Below are 19,388 nucleotides of genomic sequence, written 5' to 3'. Positions count from 1 at the left end.
GCCGTGGCCACAAGCGCTTCGCTGCCCCGGGGAAGCGGCTCAAAGGCCTCCCGTCCGGAGGTACAAAGACTGTAGCCGTCCCCATCGCCCATCCCCGGCGCCCCTCACCCGAAGGCCCCTCGCCCCACCACCCGGATCCGCTCGTATTTCTCCATCCCTGGGCCCGGCTCCTCCCGTCTCCATGGAGACACTTCCGCGCTGCTACGGCGGCCGCGGGCGGACAAACCGCGCCGCTGTGTACGGCTGTGTACGGCCGGGGGGCTCCGTGGTTCGGTCGGGGGCGGGGGGTAACGCCACCCCCGCTTGGGTGACACCCCAGTTCCACCGGCAGCCAGACCCTCTTGAGTGTGAGAGAGAGAGAGACGGGACAGAGAGGTTTGGGGTGCGCTGGAGTGCCCGCCCACACTGCGGGATGCCAGCAGGACCCCCCGCACGCACATAGAGCGGCGGTGTCCCCAGCAGCCTCCAGCCCCAAGCCGGGAGGGGCACCCACTGCGGGGACTGCGCTGCTGCGGGGCCAGCACAAGGGGCACGAGTCCCCTCCATGGCCCCCCAGACCTGCTTTAGATCCCCCAGGACCACGAGCATCCCCGAGACCGGGCGCGATGGCGGCTATAGCGTGGAAGCGGATCCTGCCCTGCACCCAGGAGGGGTGGCCTCTGTCCTGGAGTGGGGACAGTGACAGAATGGCAGTGGTGGCACTGCCACGTGGCCCTGCTGCCATCTAGCGACAGCCAGCCCGGCTCACCGGGGAGGGGGGGTCAGCCCCATGGCGCAAGCCGGCGCCCTGCAGCGTGAGCCAGCGATGGGGCAGGACCCCCACGCAGGAATCAGGATCCCACCGCCTTTCAGTCTTATCCTACTGCAGCCTGGTATTAGGGGGCACCTCTGAGTGCCTCAGCCCCCCCGCCATGCCTTGAGGTGAGCGTTTGTGGCTGCTCCCACTACTTTTCCAAATGTTTTCCCGGGCGTCCTCCCCCGACACCATAAGCCGCAACCCCCGGCGACAGCCACACCGTGCCGGGGACACACAGACGGCGCAGAACAGATGTGCGAAGCCCACGCCAGCTGTGCAGCACTGTGGCAGATGTGCAGGGCCGAGCACAGATGTGCAACGTCTGCCAGGCACAGGCTGCAGTCACCCTCCCGCGCTGCCCGGTACAGACGGGCGGTGTTTGGCGCACAGTTCAATGCTCCGCCCGCCCAGCAGGAACACGCCCAGCAGCCCCGCACACCTGCCCAGGTGCGCCACGCTCCGCACACGTGCGCGCACACACACACACAGACACAGACACACACAGAGACACACACACACACACACACACACAGACACACACACACACAGACACACACACACACAGACACACACACACACACAGAGACACACACACACAAACACACACAGACACACACACACACACACAGAGACACACACACACAAACACACACAGACACACACACAAACACACACACACACACACAGACACACACACACACACACACACACAAACACACACAGACACACACACAAACACACACACACACACACACACAGACACACACACAGACACACACACACACACACAGAGACACACACACACAAACACACACACACAGACACACACACACAAACACACACACACACACAGACACACACACACACACACACAGACACACACACACACACACAGACACATACACACACACACACACACACACACAGACACGGCCGGGGGGCGTGGCCACCGCGCCCTTATCAATGAAAGCCGCAGCCACGCCCCCTCAGCGGCAGCCAACCCCGCGCAGGCGCGCACGCAGGGGGCGTGGCCAGTGCGGGGGGGAGTGCCCAATGGGAAGGCGTGGCCCCGCTGGCGCATGCGGGGGGCGTGTCCGGAGCGAAGGTGTGGTCGGGGATGGGGCGTGGCCCCGCGGCCGCGCGCCGCCGGGACTGGGCGCGATGGGCCCGGGCTGGCGGGCGGCCTCGGCGGCGCTGGTGGGCGGCAGCGTGGCGATCTTCGCGGCTCTGCGCCGCCTGGCCCTGGCCGTGCCACAGCCCGCCGCCGTAAGGAGCCGTCCCGGCCGCGTCTGGCGCTGGAGGAATCTCCTCGTCTCTTTCGCACACTCCGTGCTGGCGGGGCTATGGGCCCTCTTCAGGTAGGGCAGCGCGGGGAGCGGCGGGCACGCTGCACACGGTGCGAGCCGGGCGCTCCTGGGGAGTGGGCAGGGGGTAGGGGGTCCCGGTGTTCCCCGTCCCGGAGCCTAGGCTGACCCGCTTCCTGCTCTCCTCACTCGCAGCCTCTGGCACTCTCCGGAGCTGCTCTCCGACATCCAGGACGGCTACAGCGTCTCAGGGCACCTGCTGGTGTGCTTTTCCTCAGGTAAGGAGCCTGGCAGGGCAGTGGCCGCAGCCACCCCGCCGGACTTTGCCCACTCCCTGCTCAGCTTCGCCCGGTATGCTGGCTCGGGACGAGCCACTGGCTCAAGGGCTGGGCAGCTCCATGCCTCCTGCCTTAATCACAGCGTGGAGCCCACAGGCTGCCAACCCCCAGGGAATGGCCGTGTCTCCATAGCCAGATGGGGTGGAGATGTTTCTGACACCTGAAGAACAGTCACACCACCCTCCTCCTCCTCGCTGCTGCTCCTTTCCACAGTGGCTCACGATGCACAAGCCAGACCTTCTGAACGCTCTCCTTCATCCCACAGGCTATTTCATCCACGACACCCTTGACATAATCTTCAACCATCAGTCCCGCTCCTCTTGGGAGTACCTGGTGCACCATGCCATGGTGAGTATAACCAGCACGGGGGGGTTCCACACACCCCAGGGCTCAGCCCACCCAGGTTTCATGGGCAAGCTGGAGCCCTTGTGTCTGCCTCACCCTGGCTGCCAGGTAGGCTCTGCACCAACAAGGCGAGGGCAGGACGCCTGCCAGCATCGGCTCCGAGCGCCTGGAGCCAGACAGGCTGGGAGCTGGGAGGGGGAAGAGCTGGAGGCTCAACCCAGCACGGGGAGGTGTAACTGGTCCTGGGGGATCTGGTTTTCTCTAAGCTCTCAGGTGCCTGCTGGGATCTCGGTGGGGGGAACTGTGTGCTCTCACTGAGGGCAAGGGACTCGCTTTCCCCAGGGCACGGCGAGCTGACCCTGTTCTCTGTGTGTGTGTTTGTGTCCCAGGCCATCTCTGCCTTCGTCTCGCTCATCATCACAGGCCGCTTCCTGGTGGCAGCGGTGCTGCTGCTGCTGGTGGAGGTGAGCAACATCTTCCTGACGGTGCGCATGCTGCTGAAGATGAGCAACGTGCCTTCCCCGGCGCTCTACGAGGCCAACAAATACATCAACCTGGTGGTGTACTTCGCCTTCCGCCTGGCGCCCCAGGCTTACCTCACCTGCTACTTCCTCCGCCACGTGGAGCTGCAGGGCCAGGGTGCCTTCCTCACTGCCAACCTCCTGCTGCTCGATGCCATGATCCTCATGTACTTCTCCCGCCTCCTCCGCTCCGATTTTTTCCCCTCCCTGCGCAAGGGCTCTGCGGGGAGAGACGTAGACGGTGAGAAGTTTCTGATAGACTGAGACGTGCGCGCCGAGGGGGACCCGGCCTCCGGCTCCTGGAAGTTTTGGGCTCTCCAAAGCCGCTCTGATGTGCCTTAGGGCTTTCTCCCTGGCCCAAGGCCCTGCCTTCACCCGCTCTGCTGCATAAAAGCGCGCTTCCCTGCTGGACCAGCCCAACAGCTTCGCTGAGCCGCGGGGATGCTGCTGAAGCCAGAGGCACGGCCAATGGAGAAGCAGCCCAAGCCAGCTTCCCTGCCGGCAGCTGGAGGGCCAGGGGTGGCTGTGCTTTGCAGCTGATGCCTGGAAGGGTTGTGAGGGAGGGGAGGAGTCCCTCCCGTGGTGATGTTGGGTGTAATGTGCATTAAAATCAGTCTATTTACTGCTGCCGCAGCACACCTGGGCTGGCTCTTCTGTGGGGCAGAGCAGGTTGGGGACTCCCCCTGGGCCAGGGCTGTGGGGAAGGATGTGCCCTATTCCCAGGGAGGGAGAAGACACATTCCTACTGCTGGCTTTGTTCTAGGGACATTTCAGCCTGCTGGGTCTTGCCAACCCAGTTAAGCCTTGAGCACAAATCTGTTTCTTGTGTGGATGGGTTGGTTCCCCTCTTCTTCCTCATTCCCCTGCTCTTCCAGAGACTCAGGGCTGTGCAGGGGACAGTTGAAGGGAACCAGGAGAGGTGCTGAGCCTTGTGGCAGTGCCTGACCTGCCTGTCTCCAGTCTGGTAGTGAGGAGCCTGGCTGGGCTGTGTGACTCACCCGGCAGCCACGTGAAGTGGAGCTGGCATGGAAAAGCCATGTGAGGCCAAGGGCTCTTCCTGGAAGATTGCTGCATGCTTGCATCCCCCTGGAGCAGTCTTCGCTGGCACAGTGCAGCTGCAGTGCTGTGAGCGTGCTGGGCCCTCTGCTGCAGCCACAGGACCAGGGTGGTTCCAGCAGCTCTCCCAGAGCAGTGGGAGCAGAAGGGGGGTTCAGCTCTGGCCCAGAACTGGCCCAGCCGGTCTTGTGGAGCACTAGAGAGGCAAATCCAGCTGATGGTAACAGCTGCAGGATCAGAGTTAGCAGCAGGGCTCAGAGGCACTCCTGCCCAGCCCCTGCTCTGGGCACGATGTGTCCCACCCACCCCAGCACCTGCCAGCTCAGGCAGAGACAGAACTGCGGATGAAATGAGCCAGCGGTTAAGGGGAGGCAGGGGGGGATCACCTTTCCACCAGAGAGCTGGGAAACACCCACAGGATGTGGATGGATCCTGGTGGGACTCCCTGGTGTGCACTGACACAGTGCCAGGAGCAGCCTGGCAGCTGGAACTGAGATGTGATAGCTGGGACAGTGTGGGCAGGGATCAATGCCAGCTCCAAACCTGCTCCTTGTCCCTCCTCGCTCAAAGCAGAGCTCAGCAGCCCTGGCAGGGCCCAGCCTTGCTCTCAGCAGCACATCCCAACAGCTGTGTGCGCATCTTCCAGCTGCAGCTGAAGCCTCGTGGCCTCTGCAGTTTAAATTACTGCATCTACAATCACAACTAAGCTCAAATGTTAATTTTCCCCTCACCCTTATTTGCTGCACATTTCCCCTTGTCTCTCCACTTGAAGCAGACACAGGTCTGTCCCAGCAGGTCACAGGCTCAGACCAGCTCACACTTCTCCTGTCCTTAAACCAGTGTGGAAGGCCAGGCATGACACAGCTCCCAAAGGAGGCAGCTGCTGCTGCTCCCCTCCTGGTTCCAGCAGGAGCATCCCCAGCTGTGGATCAGGCAGGCTGGCAGCCAGGAGCAAGAGGCCAGGGAAGCACCAGGGCAGCACCACTGGGCAGAGCTGAGCCAAGGCCAGGGCTGACTGCAAGTCATGCTGATGTGGAATCCCTCCCAGCCTCTGCCTGCAGCACATCCAGGCTCTCCAGAGCCAACCCTTGCCCAGCACTGACAGCAGCTTTGCTACAAAAGTGGCAACTTCTCCCACATCTTTCTTGGGGTGACTGTGTGTAAAAAGGTGGCCTGGGGGTCAGGGGACCCTGCTGCCATGCACCCACAGGGCAGAAGCAGCGTTGGTGGTGCCAGGGAAGCACACAGGGAAGCAGCACTCCTCCCTCCAGGCAGTTTTTAACCCCTTACAGCAGGTGAGCACCTCCTGCCCACCTCCCCCCAGCCCAGGTGAGGGGTGTCAAGCCAGGGCCACACAGCCCAGCACAAAGCTCCACCCGAGAGCAGCTCCTGCTTTCCATCCCCCACTGTCCTGGGAATCTGCCACCCTCCACAAGAGGCCTGGAGGAACTTGGTGTCCCACCATTCAAGAGCCCAATCAATATTTGGTCAGGGCTTTCATCATCTTTCTCAGTCGAGTCTAAGTATGTACTTAAGCTCAAGTACCCTGGAGACTTTTCCATAACACCCCCACTCCCTGCTCACCCAATGCTCCACATTCTCCTGACTCCAAACACTAAAACCTGGTTTCACCTAGAGACTCATAGCCAAACAGGCAGAGGCAGCAACAGCAGCATTTGGAAGCAACCCTGAGGACAGTGAACCCCGTGAGGAACAGCCACAGGGAAACTCACACGCTGCGAGCACATGGAGTGTGCCAGAAAAACCCACAAAGCCTCCACTGCTGGATTAGCAGGAGGGCTCCAAGTGAACCTGCAGCATAAGCAGAGAGCTGATAGGCTGGGGAAATGGTGTGACAGGTCACCTGTGCCACATCAGAGCCACTGACAGGTTTTTGTTGTGCTCTGCTCCACAAGGAAGCGATGTAGGACACCAAAAACACTGATCACAAACACATCCCAATTACCCTGTGCAAGAAAATGCAAGACACAAGAGGCCTGGGGGTAAATGCAGAGATATTTGAGACTTAGGTGTCCCCTCATGCTGACAGCATCTCAGACACCTCTGAGCAGGGCAGCAGTGCCCCTGCAAACCCTCTGGTGGAGCAGTCAGCCCTGCCCACCCACTGCAGGAAGGGAAGGAGGAGCCCCTTTAAAGAAGTGGAGCCCCAGGACTTTGCTGGGTGCTCTCTCTCGCACGGGGCTGTGCTGTCACAGAACACAGGAGCCCTCAGTGGTGTCACAATGTTTATTAGTCTGTACAGTCCCCGGCAGATGCAGTTTAGATGATTCCAATCTGGAAAGAAGCAAAGGATGTTAAAACAGATGTTATGGTGGCAGAAAGGCAGAGCCTCCACCACAGACATCACTGCATCTCCCCAGGATTCCTGTCCTCCAAGGCTTCCTCCTCCCAGACCTGCCCAAGAGCTTCACACATCCACTTTGTACACTCATCCCACAGTGATCCTTGTGCTGTGCATTCCCCTACTCCACTGTGCACCACCTCTGCCTCCTGCCTGCCTCAATCACCTTGAGCTGACTGAGAACGTGGCTCCTCAGTACTCACATCCTGTCTGGCTACAGAGCCACACAAGTGCCACCACACAAATACCTCATGAAGAACAATCAGTGGAGGAGACACGAGACAAAGTGCAAAAAAAAACCTTCCAAGTATCAAAGAGATCTCACCTTGTTGGCCACATCCAGCGCATCATAATCAGGAGCCAGTCGGACGTAAGCCTTCTTCTCTCCATCAGGCCTAGAGAGGAAGAGGAGGCATCAGGACAGAGACAACTCCTCCCTCCCCCCGCTCCACATTCCTGCAACCCCCGTGTGCATCAGTGGTTCCTTTGGAAACATCACATTACTCAGTGAAATTGAAGTTTACATCATTTGCACAGGACTCCCTGGGTGCCAGAAGTGCTCCCTGAGGAAACCAACCCTCTGCTCTGCCAACATTTCCCACTTCCACCAAGACGTGCTCAGTCCAAAGCTGCACTTAGCTGTGGAGCTTTACCCCACATCTGCTCAATCTCACACATGTATTCCCATTTTCTGCCAAAATGAAGCACCTCACACCCAGCAGGGACTTGTTCTCCTCCCCCTTCTCACCTGATCAACGTGTTGACCTTGGCCACATCGATATCATACAGCTTCTTGACAGCCTGTTTGATCTGGTGCTTGTTTGCCTTGACATCCACGATGAACACCAGAGTGTTGTTGTCCTCAATCTTCTTCATCGCTGATTCTGTGGTCAGAGGGAACTTGATAATGGCATAATGGTCCAGCCTGCAAGAGAGATGCTGTGATTAACAGAGGGCTGGCAGGTGCTCCTCTGAATTTCAGGGGCTTTCTTTGGGGTGCATCAGTCACCTAAGGTTATAATCACAAACTCTCAGGCTTTGGTCGCATAAAATCATCACGTGCATCCCAAACCACCAGGTCCCCATTCACGGGGCTGCTGCCACCCCCAAACGCCCGAGCAGGGCAGAGCCCTCTCCCCACACTCACTTGTTTCTCCGTGGGGCGCTTTTCCGGGGGTACTTGGGCTGCCTCCGCAGCCGCAGCGTCTTGGGCCTGCGGAATGTGGGCGACGTGCGGATCTTCTTCTTCTTGTGGCTGTGGACCCCCTTCAGGACGGCCTTCTTGGCCTTCAGCGCCTTTGCCTTAGCCTCTGTCTTCGGAGGCACAGCTGTGAGGAGAGCTCAGTCAGCGCCACACGGCTCTGCAGGGTCGGGGTGCGCTCCCCGGCCGGGCATGGCTTCCCCGGCAGGACCTCACCCAGCGGCCCGGGCTCCCTCATCCAACCACGAGGAGCCCCCAGAACGCCCAACTGAGTTAAAAGTCTCCCGTTTCCTTGCGGGAAAAGGCGCTCATTCCCTGGCCGCGCAGGATTCCTAGCACCGAGATGGGAACACCCCCCACCTCCCTCAGGCAACCTGGCAGGCCTCTCCCACCCCCTCCACGTGCCCGCGCTGAACACAGCGCTGCAACCCTGCGCCACTCCCCGCTGCGTTCAGCCCGGCTCCCCCCCACATACACCAGCACCCCGCGGGGTCCCACACGCCGCCCGGGAACCCCAACCCAGACCCAGCGCCCCGCGCCCTCACCCTCCTTCTTCGCCTTGGGCGCCATCTTGGCCAGGCGGAAGCCGAAAGGGGTCTCCCGCTCCGCGCAGCACGGGCTTATACCCCCAAATCTCGCGGGAGCAAGACGGAATCCCCACCACCTCTCCGGCCCAACTCTCGCGACATATTCTGAGCATGTCGGTAGTGGTAGTACTCGCCAAGGGACTCCTGTGCGCACGCGCAGCATCGTCCTGCGTGCCGTAGGGCATCATGGGAGTTGTAGTCTGGCACGCTACTGTCCCTTCCCGCCGTCGTGGCGGTGCGGGACCGGGGTGAGCCCCGGGGTGGCGGGGGATTACCGGGGTCCCGCCGCGGTGGTAGCAGCTCAATGGCCCAGTCCCGGAGTAACCGGCGTCCTGGCCCCTCCCACGCCCCGAACGGGGGCGTGGGAGGGGCCAGGACGCCGGTTACTCCGGGACTGGGCGTGAAGCACCGAGCACCGCTACCGACGCTGGGAGGTTGGCGGTAACGGGGACACCCCACTTAATTTCCTCGCCGTGGGGACAGGGACGAGGCGGGGAGAGCTGGATGTTGGACTGGGATGAGGCGAGGGGACAGCGGGATCTGTGCACGGGACGGGGGGGACACGCGGGGAGCGGTGGGACACGGGGATGGGGCTGGGTGGCACTTGGGGACAGACAGATTGCGGGGCAGGGACTGCCACAGCCTGGGGTGGCCGTGGGGACAGCTGGGACACGGGGATGGATGGATGGGTGGATGGCGGGGACAGTGGTACCCGGGTGTGCGGGAATGTGAGGGTGGCGGGACATGGGGACAGCTGGGACACGCGTGTGGGACAGCCACATCTGGTGGCAGGGGGACAGTGACACGCTGGGGTGGCACACTCGGGATGTGGGACACGGGGACAGCTGGGACACGGGATGTGGGACAGCCACAGGCAGGGGGCTCGGGGTGGCAGGGAGGTGACAAGGACCTCGAGGTGGCAGGGATGTGGGGACAGCCATCCTCGGTGACGTGGGGAATCAGGACACAGGGACAAGGGAAAAGTGTGGGATAAGGGGACAGCCCCACATGGGGACACGGCGACAACAGTGATCCACAGTGCTGTTCACGGCGACATCTGTGACACGGGGACACGGCCACTCCTTGCTCTCTGTGTCCCCAGACCCCGCCTGACCCTCGTCCCATCCCCGCTGTCCCCCACGGACCATGAACGTGCTGGCCCCGGTGCGCAGGGACCGGGTCATCGCCGAGCTGCCCGCGGTGAGAGGGGGCCCCGCCACCCCGGGCTGTCCCCGCCGAGCCCCGCGCTCACCCCGCTGTCCCCCTTTGTCCCCTCGCAGTGTTTCCGCAAGGAGGCCGCCCTGCACGCCCGCCCCGCCTTCCACCCCACGGTGGCCGGAGCCTGCCAGGAGCAGCGGACGGGCACCGTGGGGTCTGTCCCGCGGGTTCGGGGTCCCCGCTCTGGGCCCGGGGGGTGACAGGGACCGGCGGGGCCGCAGCCGCGCGTGGGGGTCCCCTGGGGGTCCCGGCGTGGGCGCCGCGTGGCTGCCGGCGCTGCCCGGTGCCGAGCCCTGCGTCACGGCGCTGGAATGCGGAGCGGGGGGGACACGGGGAGAGCGGGGCGGGAGCGGGGATCCGGGATGAACCGGGGGGGGACACCGGAGGAACGCGGGGATCCGGGATGAACCGGGAGGGGGACACCGGAGGAACGCGGGGAGGGCGCGGGGATTCGGGATACGGAGCTGGGGGGACGCCGGGGATCCGGGATGAACCGCGGAGCGGCCGGGATACGGAGCGGGGGGACACCGGGGGAGCTCGGGGGTCCGAGATGAACCGGGAGGGGACACGGGGGGACACCGGGGAGTACGGGGATCCGGGGCGAACAGCGACAGGACCGGGATGCGGGGCGGGAGGACACCGAGAGGACACCGGAGGATCGCGGGCGTCTGGGATGAGCTGCGGCGGGGCGGGAATGCGGAGCGGGGGGGACACCGGAGGAGCACGGGGGTACGGGATGAGCCGCGGAGGGCCGGGATGGGGAGCCCTTTGGACACGGGGGCCGGGCGGGGATGGGATGATGGGACCAGCCCAAACCCCTCGGGGACGGCTCAGGGGTGCCCCCACCCTGCTGAGCCCCCGCGTGTCCCCCTCGCTGCAGGTTCAAGATCTCCAAGATCATCGTGGTGGGCGATCTCTCGGTGGGGAAAACCTGCCTGATCAATCGGTAACGGGAGCCCCGGGAGGCTCGGAGGGGATGGAGAGGGGGGAAATGATCCCTCTCTCCCAAAGGGCAGCAGCGCCTTGGGCTGAGCCCAGCTCTGGCCCAGGGGGCGGGGGGCACTGAGCCCCCCAAGGGGTCAGGGGATGTTGATACCCCCTGACTCCCCCCAGGTTTTGCAAGGACACTTTTGACAAGAACTACAAGGCGACCATCGGCGTGGATTTCGAGATGGAGCGGTTCGAGGTGCTGGGGGTGCCCTTCAGCCTGCAGCTGTGAGTGTTGGCCAGCCCCCTCCCCACTCACCCCTGCGACCCCCCTCACCTCCCACACCCCCCCAGGTGGGACACGGCCGGCCAGGAGCGTTTCAAGTGCATCGCTTCCACCTACTACCGAGGAGCACAGGGTGAGCTCCCCCCGCAGCCCAGCCGCCCACCCTCTGTCCCTGTCCCTGTCCCCATCTCACCCTCCTTCCTCCCCAGCCATCGTGATTGTCTTCGATGTCAACGACGTGGGGTCCCTGGAGCACACACGGTAGGTGACACATGGCCAGAGGTGGGGACAGGGATGGGCGTGGGGACCTTAGGGACAAAGAGGGGCTGTGGGGCTGCTGTGCTGTGTGAGCACAAGGACAGTGCTTGGCCACCACCTGGTGACAGTGGCTTCACAGGCAGTGGCTGGCTGATGCCCTGAAGGAGAACGACCCATCCAACGTGATCCTCTTCCTGGTGGGCTCCAAGAAGGATCTGAGCGTGAGTGTGTCCCCCTCCCTGTGGGCAGGCCGTGCCCTGGCTGTCCCTGTCACCCACCCACACCCAGCCTGGTTGGCAGACCCCGGCCCAGTACAGCCTGATGGAGAAGGACGCCCTCAAGGTGGCCCAGGAGATGCAGGCCGAGTACTGGGCTGTGTCCTCGCTCACTGGTGAGTCCCAGCGGGGTGGGGAAATGCAGATCCCACATCAGCCAGCTCGGGGGGCACTCAGGGGGTCTCTTCCTCCCGTGGGCCAGGGGAGAACGTGCGGGATTTCTTCTTCCGAGTGGCGGCGCTGACCTTTGAGAGCAGCGTGCTGGCCGAGCTGGAGCGCGGCAGCGGCGCCCGCAGCATCGGCGACACCGTGCGTGAGTAATCCCCGGCCGGCCCCTCCCGGGTGTCCCCCGTGTCCCCCCACCCTCACAGCCACCCTTTCTCCTTGCTCTGCCCCTCAGGGATCAGCAGCAAGGAGAGCGACCTGTACCTGTCCACGCCCCGCAAGAAACCCAAGTGCTGCCAGTGAGGGACAGCCCCAAGCCCTCTGTGCTCTGGACCAAAGAGGGGCGATCCCAGCCGGCCCCGAGGACATGTCCCTGCCATCCCTGGCCTGCCTGGGCACCCCTGGCCTCCCTGGGTACCCCTGGTCTGCCTGGGCACCCCTGGCCTGCCTGGGCACCCCCGCTGGGGCACGCAGGAGCACCCGTGTGGCTCCTGTAGCTATGCAAACCCAGGTACTGCTCGCAGGGGGAGATGCCTTCAGGCTCCCTTTTGTCTTAATAAAATCTTTTTTTATGCTTTGTAAGAAAGGCATGGGGCTGGGGGCAGGGGGCTGGGGGTGGCTGTGGGTGTCCCTGTCCCCGGGTGCAGCCCCCAGGCTCACAGGCAAGCAGGCGGATGGATGGCTGCCACTCAGGACGAGTTCCATTGCCACTGAGGACGAGTTCCATTGCCACCGAGGAGCATCTCGGTCCTGCAGAGCCAGGGGGGATGTGTCCCTCTCGGGGGGACACACGAGGTGACACTGCCACGTCACTCCCAGCCCAGCTGGTGCTGGTCGAAGCGGGGCTGCAGGCGTGGGGGGACGCAGTGGGAGCACTTGTAGCGCTCCTGGATCCACTTCCCTCCCTCGCTGCTCTCCATGCAGATGGCAGCGACCCCTGTGGGGACACAGGGGGCTCAGCGCTGCCCACCACAGCCTGTGGGAGTGAGTGGTGTCCCACTGCACCCATGGGTGCCCTCTCCTACCTGCCACGACCCCCCCCAGCCGCTCCACCAGTTCGATGGCCGCTCTCATGGTGCCCCCAGTTTCAACCCACTGATCCACCAGGAGGATGCGCAGGCCTGGAGGGGGGAGAGGCTGTGCTTGAGTGCTCCATGCCCACCCTGCAGCCCCCTAGAAGGGCAGCACCCCTGGCTAACCTGGTGTGATGGCATCGGTGCGGATCTCCATCAGCTTCTGCTGGCCCGAGTAGTCGCTGTAGGGCTGAGCCTCCGTGTGCACGCACAGGTGCCCGGCCTTGCGGATGGCCAGGAAGCCTTTCTGCAGGGTGGCAGCGGCTGCAGCGCCTGCAGGTGGGCACAGCACCGTCAGGACCCCCAGGACAAGGGACAGGGACGCTGTGCTCGCCTGTGAGCCGTGCCCTGCTCACCCAGGATGAAGCCCATGGCGTCGACGCCGGCCACCATGTCGATGGCATCTCCCTGGAAGGGCTGCAGCAGGTCGGCCACGCAGTCCTGCAAGCCCTGGGGGGAGAGTGGAGGGGCTGGGTGTGGGCAGCCCCCCGTGGGCACCCCAGCAGCCCCTGGAGAGGTACAGCCCACCCCGGGCACCCCGTGGATGCCATCCACCCCGGGCACTGGGTACTTGCGGGTGGCAGTAGAGCCGGGACGGGTCCAGCCAGGCATAGTTGGGACCTTTGACGTTGGGAGCCATCAGTGCCAGGTACCAGCCCTTCTCCCGGGTGGCAGGGACGTGGCACAGGTCCATGCGTGGGGACTGCAGGCACTGCAAGCACTGAGCATGAAGGAGGGTGAGACCTCCCCACCTCCCCATAACCTGGTGCCCCCCACCCACACCCACAGCCACACGTGGCACCCCAGGGCCCAGGGCTCCCGTTCTGGCTCCGTACCTGGTGCTGGTGGCAGGGCTGAGCCGAGCAGGAGCGTCACAGGGGCGTCACAGACAGCGACAGCTGAGCAGGGCCAGCCCTGTGGCACTGGGCCAGCGCCCTCAGCCAGCTGGACACTGGCACAGAGCCAGGCAAGAACCCTTCCCATGGGCCACTGATGTCCCCCACTGGCTCTGCTGTCCCAGCCAGGCAGGGCTGTGCGGGGAAGAAATGAGGCTGTGGCGTTTGTAAACCACATGAGTGTCCCCAGCACCCAGTGTGGGTGGCACAGAGGGGTGGCACCCTGTGCCAGCCAGCCAGGGGGATGCTCAGGGGGGTTTCCTGCAGTTTTGGGTGGTCTTGGGCAGCACAGGGATTTTTTGAGGCCGCGCACGTCCCCGTTGGGGTGTCCAGGCACTGTCCTGCCCTGCTGGGAGCTGGCTGCCACAGCGTCCCACTGAGCCAGGGCTGTGTCCTGACTGCCAATGGGCCCCAAGGGCAGGAGCTGGCCGGGAGGGACAGCCCTGGCAGTGCTCTGGGAATGGCAGAGTGGGCGGCCAGCCCGGCTGGGCACAGGCTCTGGGCTGGCCTGGGGAAGGCACATCCGTGGGATGGGATGTGCAGGGCCACAGGGAGTGACCCTGGGATGGGATGTGAGGATGCAGCATGCACTCATGGGGCATGGGGAAGTGTCGCAGGCATCTTTTATGGAAAATCCTTTCCTTAGGACTTTTTCTCCTGAGAAGCTGAGAGGCCTCGGGAACAAAATGCAAACATTGATTATCTGCTGCTGTGGAATGCAACAGGTGCATCTGTGATTGGCCCATGTTGGTTGTTTCTAATTAATGGCCAATCACAGTCAGCTGGCTCAGACAGAAAGTCTGAGCCACAAGCTTTATCTTTCTTCCTTTTCTATTCTTAGCTAGCCTTCTGATGAAATCCTTTCTTCTATTCTTTTAGTATAGTTTTAATATAATATATATCATAAAATACTAAATCAAGCCTTCTGAAACACCTAGTCAGATCCTCATCTCTTCCCTCATCCTCAGACCCCTGTGAGCACGGTCACAGGGAGGTGCCGATGTGGGGAGCACCGCGGGAAGGGACGGGGGGATTCAGGGAGCATCTGTGGGCCGGGATCCGGGGCCGCACAGAGCATCCTCGGGGAGGGATGCAGGGATGGATGCAGGGATGCAGGGACGCAGGGATGCAGGGATGCAGGGATTCAGGGATGCAGGGATGCAGGGATGGACACAGGGATGCAGGGATTCAGGGACGCAGGGACGAACGCAGGGATGCAGGGATGGACACAGGGACACAGGGATGCAGGGAGCATCGTTCTCCCGTCGGGGGCCGCTCCGGGCCGGGGGCTGTGCGGGGCGGGCGCGTCACGGGGCGGGGGTTTGTGGCCGGCTCGTTACCGGCCCCGGCACATCACCCCACCGGCTGCCACAGCAACGGGGCCGGTCCCGCGGCAGGGGTGAGCCCTTCCCCGCGGGACGTGCGGCGGGAGCGGCGGCAGCGCCCCGGCTCTGCGGGACCCCCCGCGCCGTGCCGGGCCGTGCCGGGCCGTGCCGGGCCGTGCCGGGCCGCCCCGCGTGGGCGGGCTGCGCTGCTCTATAAGGCGGCCCCACGGCGGCGAGCGGCGCGGTGCCATGTGCGCCCCGGGGCTGCTCTGCCGCCTCCTCCTCCTCCTCCTCTTCTTCCTCCTGCTGCAGCCTGCCCCCGGAGCGGCCCCGCCGGGACGGCCCCGCGCCCGCCGCGGGCTCACCTACCCCGGGACGCTGTGGTGCGGGGCGGGCAGCAACGCGGACAGCTACGAGCAGCTGGGTAAGGGCGGCAGGGATGCTGCTACATCTATCATCCCATCCCATCCTTTCCATCCCTTCCAATTCCATCCCATCCCATCCCATCCCCAACCCATCACTAGGTCAGTCCTCACCAATCCCAATCCAGTCCATCCCAGCACTGGTCTCCTCCAGTCCCTGTTCCCATGATAGTTCAATCCCTGTCTGTCCAGTTCAGCCCCCACCCAAGCAGCAGTCCAATCCCAGTTCACCTCTGCCTAGTTCCTATCACAATTCCTCCTGGTGCTGCTCCACTCTTGATCCACCCTCTGTCCCCAGCCTACTCTGTGGTCCATCCTGCTGCCATTCCAGTCCCCATCCCAGGGTTTTGTCATCTCTTCCTGTTTTTCTGACCAATATTTTGATCCAAACTTCTCCTGTAAGGCTGACCATTAGGAAAATATCTTCTCACACTCTTCCCCTCTCTTCTGGCCCTACAAAACCTTCATTATTTAAGATAGGAAATCAGTGAGGAATCGTGCTTTGCAAATTGCTCGGCCCAACAAAGAGGTGGATCCTGACATTGCACTTAAGAATTATGGCTGAAACTGAGTGGAAAGGAAGGCTCAGTTCACAAGTGCAGATCTTCTTTTGCCAATGGACTACTCACCTTTTATTTATTTTTTAGTATATATTCAAAGCCCATCCCAATACTGCTCCACTTCCTGTTGCTATCCTCATCTCAGCGTAAACCCTCTTGTGGTACTGCTCCAGGACCCCAGTCTGATCCCCAGTGTGGTGTTGGCACAGCCAGTGACAGCCTTGTCCCACCCAAGCGCTGATCCAGCTGAGCCCTTCCCACCCATCCTTACCTACCCCAGTCCCCATCCCAATACTGCTCCACTCCCTGTCGCTATCCTGATCCCAGCCTAAACCCTCTTGTGGCCCTGTCCAGGACCCCAATCTCATTCCCAGTGTGGTGTTGGCACAGCCAGCGACAGCCTTGTCCCCATCCAAATGCTGATCCAGCTGAGCCCATCCATCCTTATCTACCCCAGTATCATTCCATGCATAAATCAGCCCAATCCAATCTTGATCCTAGCCCAGCCCCAGCCCAATCCAGTCCTAGCCCCAGCCCAGCCCCAGCCCTGCCTGCAGCCCCGTTTCCCTGCAGGGGAGCACCGGGACACGGATCGCTGCTGCCGGGAGCACGACCACTGCCAGCACGTCATCCACCCGTTCACGGCGCGCTACGGCTACCGCAACCTGCGCTGGCACACCATCAGCCACTGCGACTGCGACCTCCGGTGAGCGTCCCCAAACTGCCCCAGGGCACCCGGGCACCCCCCCGGGGGTGGCAGCTTCAGTGCTCGTGGGTGATGGGTTTGAGATTAACGGGAGGATGGCGAGTGTGTGATTTCAAGGTGGTAATTCGGTAACACAATCTCATTACTTGAGATAGTAATGGTTGTTCCTAGGAGTAAGGCTAATGATGAAGATTAGATTTGCTTGGGGAGCAGGGGAAGGAGTTGAACCATCATTTTCAGGGTATGGGCCCCATAGTTTGTTTAGCTGACCCTACTAGAAAGTAACATAAAGGAAGTGTGGAGGGTTTTGATTCCTTTAGTGTAGGTTCAATTCCTGCTTTTCTAAGTAGCAGGAAATGAGAGGGCTGGTATACCTCCATGTTCACTTTATCAGAGTGACCCTTTGTGATGGAGTTCACAGGGGTTTTCAGGTGAGGGAAGAGACGAGAATGTTGACTCTATCAGAAGGCTTGATTTATTATTTTATGATATATATTACTTAAAACTATACTAAAAAGAATAGAAGGAAAAGTTTCATCTCAGAAGGCTGGCTAAGCTAAGAATAGAAAGGAATGAAAACAAAGGTCTGTGGCTCGGACAGAGAGAGAGAGGTCACTAATTCCAAACATCTACACGAGACCAATCACAGATCCACCTGTTGCATTGCACAGCAGCAGATAACCATTGTTCACATCTTGTTTCTGAGGCTTCTTAGCTTCTCAGAAGGAGAAATCTTAAAGAAAAAGATTTTCACAAAAGATGTCTGCGACAACCCTTAGCGTTCAGGCACATTTCCAGAAGGGCCCCAGGTAAGGAGGTGTAGCAGATTGGCATGGTGGTGTGTGAGAGGCACAGGACACTGGTGTGTCAGGGGCACAGGCACCCCCTGAGCTGGCTGTGCCCGGGCAGGTTGAAGCAGTGCCTGCGGCGGGTGAACGACACGGCCTCGCGCGCGGTGGGCCAGGCCTTCTTCAACGTCATCCAGGTGCCCTGCTTCGAGTTCACCTACAGGGAGGAGTGTGTGGAGCCCTATCTCTATGTCTGGTGAGTGCCCCCCTGCCCTGGGGACTGTCCCCTTGCCCTGTGGGGTTTGTCCCAGCCTGTGGTGCCTCCTGGGTTTTGGCAGGTGCAGGGCGTACAACACGGTGGCCGTGGCGGTGCCCCGAGAGCCGGTGCTGTATGAGTTTGGGGGGGAGCTCATCGACAGGGCAGCCAGGCCCAGGGGAGTCCCCCTGAGTCCCCTGTGGGATCATCATGAGCTCCCAGTGGATCATCACACCGAGACAGCTCCCAGGGCAGGCAAGAAAGAGAGGAAGAGGAAGAAAGATAAGAATAAGGGGAAAGGTCTGAAAAAGAAAGGCTCTTCTGAAAAGGGGGCACGGAGCCGTCCTGCTGGCCCTGCTGATCCCTGGGCCCTGCTGCCATCATCTAACACCATCCTGAGTGATGCCCCAGCACGGGAGGGAGTGGGCAGGGAGCCAGTGCCAGCCACTCCCTCCCCAGTCCCCACCACCAGCGGGAAGAGGAGGAGGAAGGAGAGGAACAGAAAGAAGAGGCTGAAAAGTAAAACTGAGGCTGAGCCTGCATGAGAGGTGCAGGTCTGAGTCCTCCCTGAGCCCTGCACGGGTCCTGGCTGTGAAATAAATTCACATCTGCTCAAGCATCCTTGGTTTTGTCTGTGGGGGAAAGGATGGCACTGGGGCAGCATCCAGGGGAAATCCCATCATGGAAGACCTAGAGCTGGGTGGGGATCCAGGGGTTTGAGCTGTTCCTCACTGCCCCCCCTCAGTCCATGTCATCATCCTGGCATTAGGGACACAGCTCTTGGCCACATGCTGGCAGCAGGGCTGAGCCCCAGTTTTAGCTGCCCTGCTAGGGGGCTAAATTCCAGCTCCCCAGGCATCTCATTTTCTCTGGGAGTTCTCTGAACTGCACCACCCAAGCTCTCTCTCATCCTCTTAATGCCTTGCCTCTCCCTTGCTCCCACACCAGCATCAACTCCTTCTCCCTTCATTGGGGAGGAACAGGGGCTTGGCCCTCCCTGAAGGCTCCTCAAATGCCTGCAAGGCTCCTTAGAGTGGGACAGCAGACACTTTTCCAGCCCTGGGACAAAGGCAGACAGTGCCTGGGAAGAGCTGGGGCACAGAGAGCTGCCTGTGTCCCTTTCTCGCGGGTGGGGACCCTGTCTGGGCCCTATAGCCAGGAGCAGGGAACAGGGCATGGCCACCAACTCCTCCAAATGCTTCCAAGGGTGGAGCATGGATCAGCCCAGCATTCTCATGAGGTGGTGGAAAGATTTTCCTGCACCAGCACCAAATACCAGCATTGGACAGAGCCGGAGCGCCAGGAGCCAAGCAGACAGCAAAGCCCACACTGAGGAGCGTGCAGTGCAATCCCAAATCCCTGAAATAAGCGGATCACATGAGGCCAGGGGGGAATTCCAAGGGTGGAGGAAGGCATTGCTTCCTCTGTGGCTGCAAAGCCCCTGTGGCAGCCACAGCATCCCGGCAGGAAGCACGGACAGGGGGCACGCCGAGCAGCTTCCCAAAAGTAGAACTTTTATTGACAGCAAGGGAAAACTAAAAACAAAGATAGGCAGAAAGGAGGCAACAACACACAACTAGCCTCCCCTCTTTCAGGTCCAACCAGTAAGGAGCTGCTCCCAGTCAAATTCCTATTGTACAGTCTCATGAAATAACAAAATAGCGCCAGGTTCAGCCACCTGTGAGCTCGGAGCTGTGGGCCCCAGCCCACACGGCTCTCCCCA

At 61.5% G+C, this 19,388-nt stretch overlaps 4 protein-coding genes and 2 non-coding genes across 6 annotated transcripts; 2 read left to right on the top strand and 4 right to left on the bottom strand.

The window, feature by feature from the left end:
- The first annotated feature begins 1,916 nt into the window (after window positions 1-1,916).
- Window positions 1,917-3,940, top strand: TLCD1 (TLC domain containing 1). Its single transcript, XM_058817922.1, has 4 exons — window positions 1,917-2,154; window positions 2,296-2,378; window positions 2,704-2,786; window positions 3,173-3,940. The coding sequence occupies exons 1-4, from the start codon at window positions 1,958-1,960 to the stop codon at window positions 3,566-3,568; spliced, it is 759 nt and encodes a 252-aa protein (XP_058673905.1). The 5' UTR covers window positions 1,917-1,957; the 3' UTR covers window positions 3,569-3,940.
- A 2,653-nt stretch (window positions 3,941-6,593) lies between these two features.
- On the bottom strand, window positions 6,594-8,573 carry RPL23A (ribosomal protein L23a). The gene is made up of 5 exons (XM_058817896.1): window positions 8,469-8,573; window positions 7,870-8,050; window positions 7,471-7,647; window positions 7,048-7,117; window positions 6,594-6,655 (listed from the first exon to the last, which is right to left on the bottom strand). Exons 1-5 carry the CDS (start codon window positions 8,491-8,493, stop codon window positions 6,641-6,643), a joined length of 468 nt encoding a protein of 155 aa, XP_058673879.1. The 5' UTR covers window positions 8,494-8,573; the 3' UTR covers window positions 6,594-6,640.
- Window positions 7,192-7,257, bottom strand: LOC131566699 (small nucleolar RNA SNORD42). Its single transcript, XR_009275574.1, has one exon. It is a non-coding gene; the product is annotated as a small nucleolar RNA SNORD42 (small nucleolar RNA).
- LOC131566700 (small nucleolar RNA Z17) lies at window positions 7,718-7,788 on the bottom strand. The gene has a single exon (XR_009275575.1). It is a non-coding gene; the product is annotated as a small nucleolar RNA Z17 (small nucleolar RNA).
- A 934-nt stretch (window positions 8,574-9,507) lies between the features above and the next one.
- On the top strand, window positions 9,508-12,146 carry RAB34 (RAB34, member RAS oncogene family). The gene is made up of 10 exons (XM_058817826.1): window positions 9,508-9,710; window positions 9,791-9,882; window positions 10,609-10,674; window positions 10,842-10,943; window positions 11,010-11,074; window positions 11,151-11,202; window positions 11,339-11,420; window positions 11,500-11,590; window positions 11,677-11,787; window positions 11,875-12,146. Exons 1-10 carry the CDS (start codon window positions 9,657-9,659, stop codon window positions 11,940-11,942), a joined length of 783 nt encoding a protein of 260 aa, XP_058673809.1. The 5' UTR covers window positions 9,508-9,656; the 3' UTR covers window positions 11,943-12,146.
- Window positions 12,147-12,262: 116 nt separating this feature from the next.
- Window positions 12,263-13,464, bottom strand: LOC131566625 (adenine phosphoribosyltransferase-like). Its single transcript, XM_058817967.1, has 5 exons — window positions 13,284-13,464; window positions 13,069-13,162; window positions 12,839-12,985; window positions 12,665-12,760; window positions 12,263-12,576 (listed from the first exon to the last, which is right to left on the bottom strand). Exons 1-5 carry the CDS (start codon window positions 13,404-13,406, stop codon window positions 12,449-12,451), a joined length of 588 nt encoding a protein of 195 aa, XP_058673950.1. The 5' UTR covers window positions 13,407-13,464; the 3' UTR covers window positions 12,263-12,448.
- Between the last annotated feature and the right edge of the window lie 5,924 nt (window positions 13,465-19,388).

The sequence above is a fragment of the Ammospiza caudacuta genome, chromosome 20, assembly GCF_027887145.1.
Source record: "Ammospiza caudacuta isolate bAmmCau1 chromosome 20, bAmmCau1.pri, whole genome shotgun sequence".
Taxonomy (NCBI): Eukaryota; Metazoa; Chordata; class Aves; order Passeriformes; family Passerellidae; genus Ammospiza; species Ammospiza caudacuta.
This window is presented reverse-complemented; position numbering and strand designations above follow the sequence as displayed.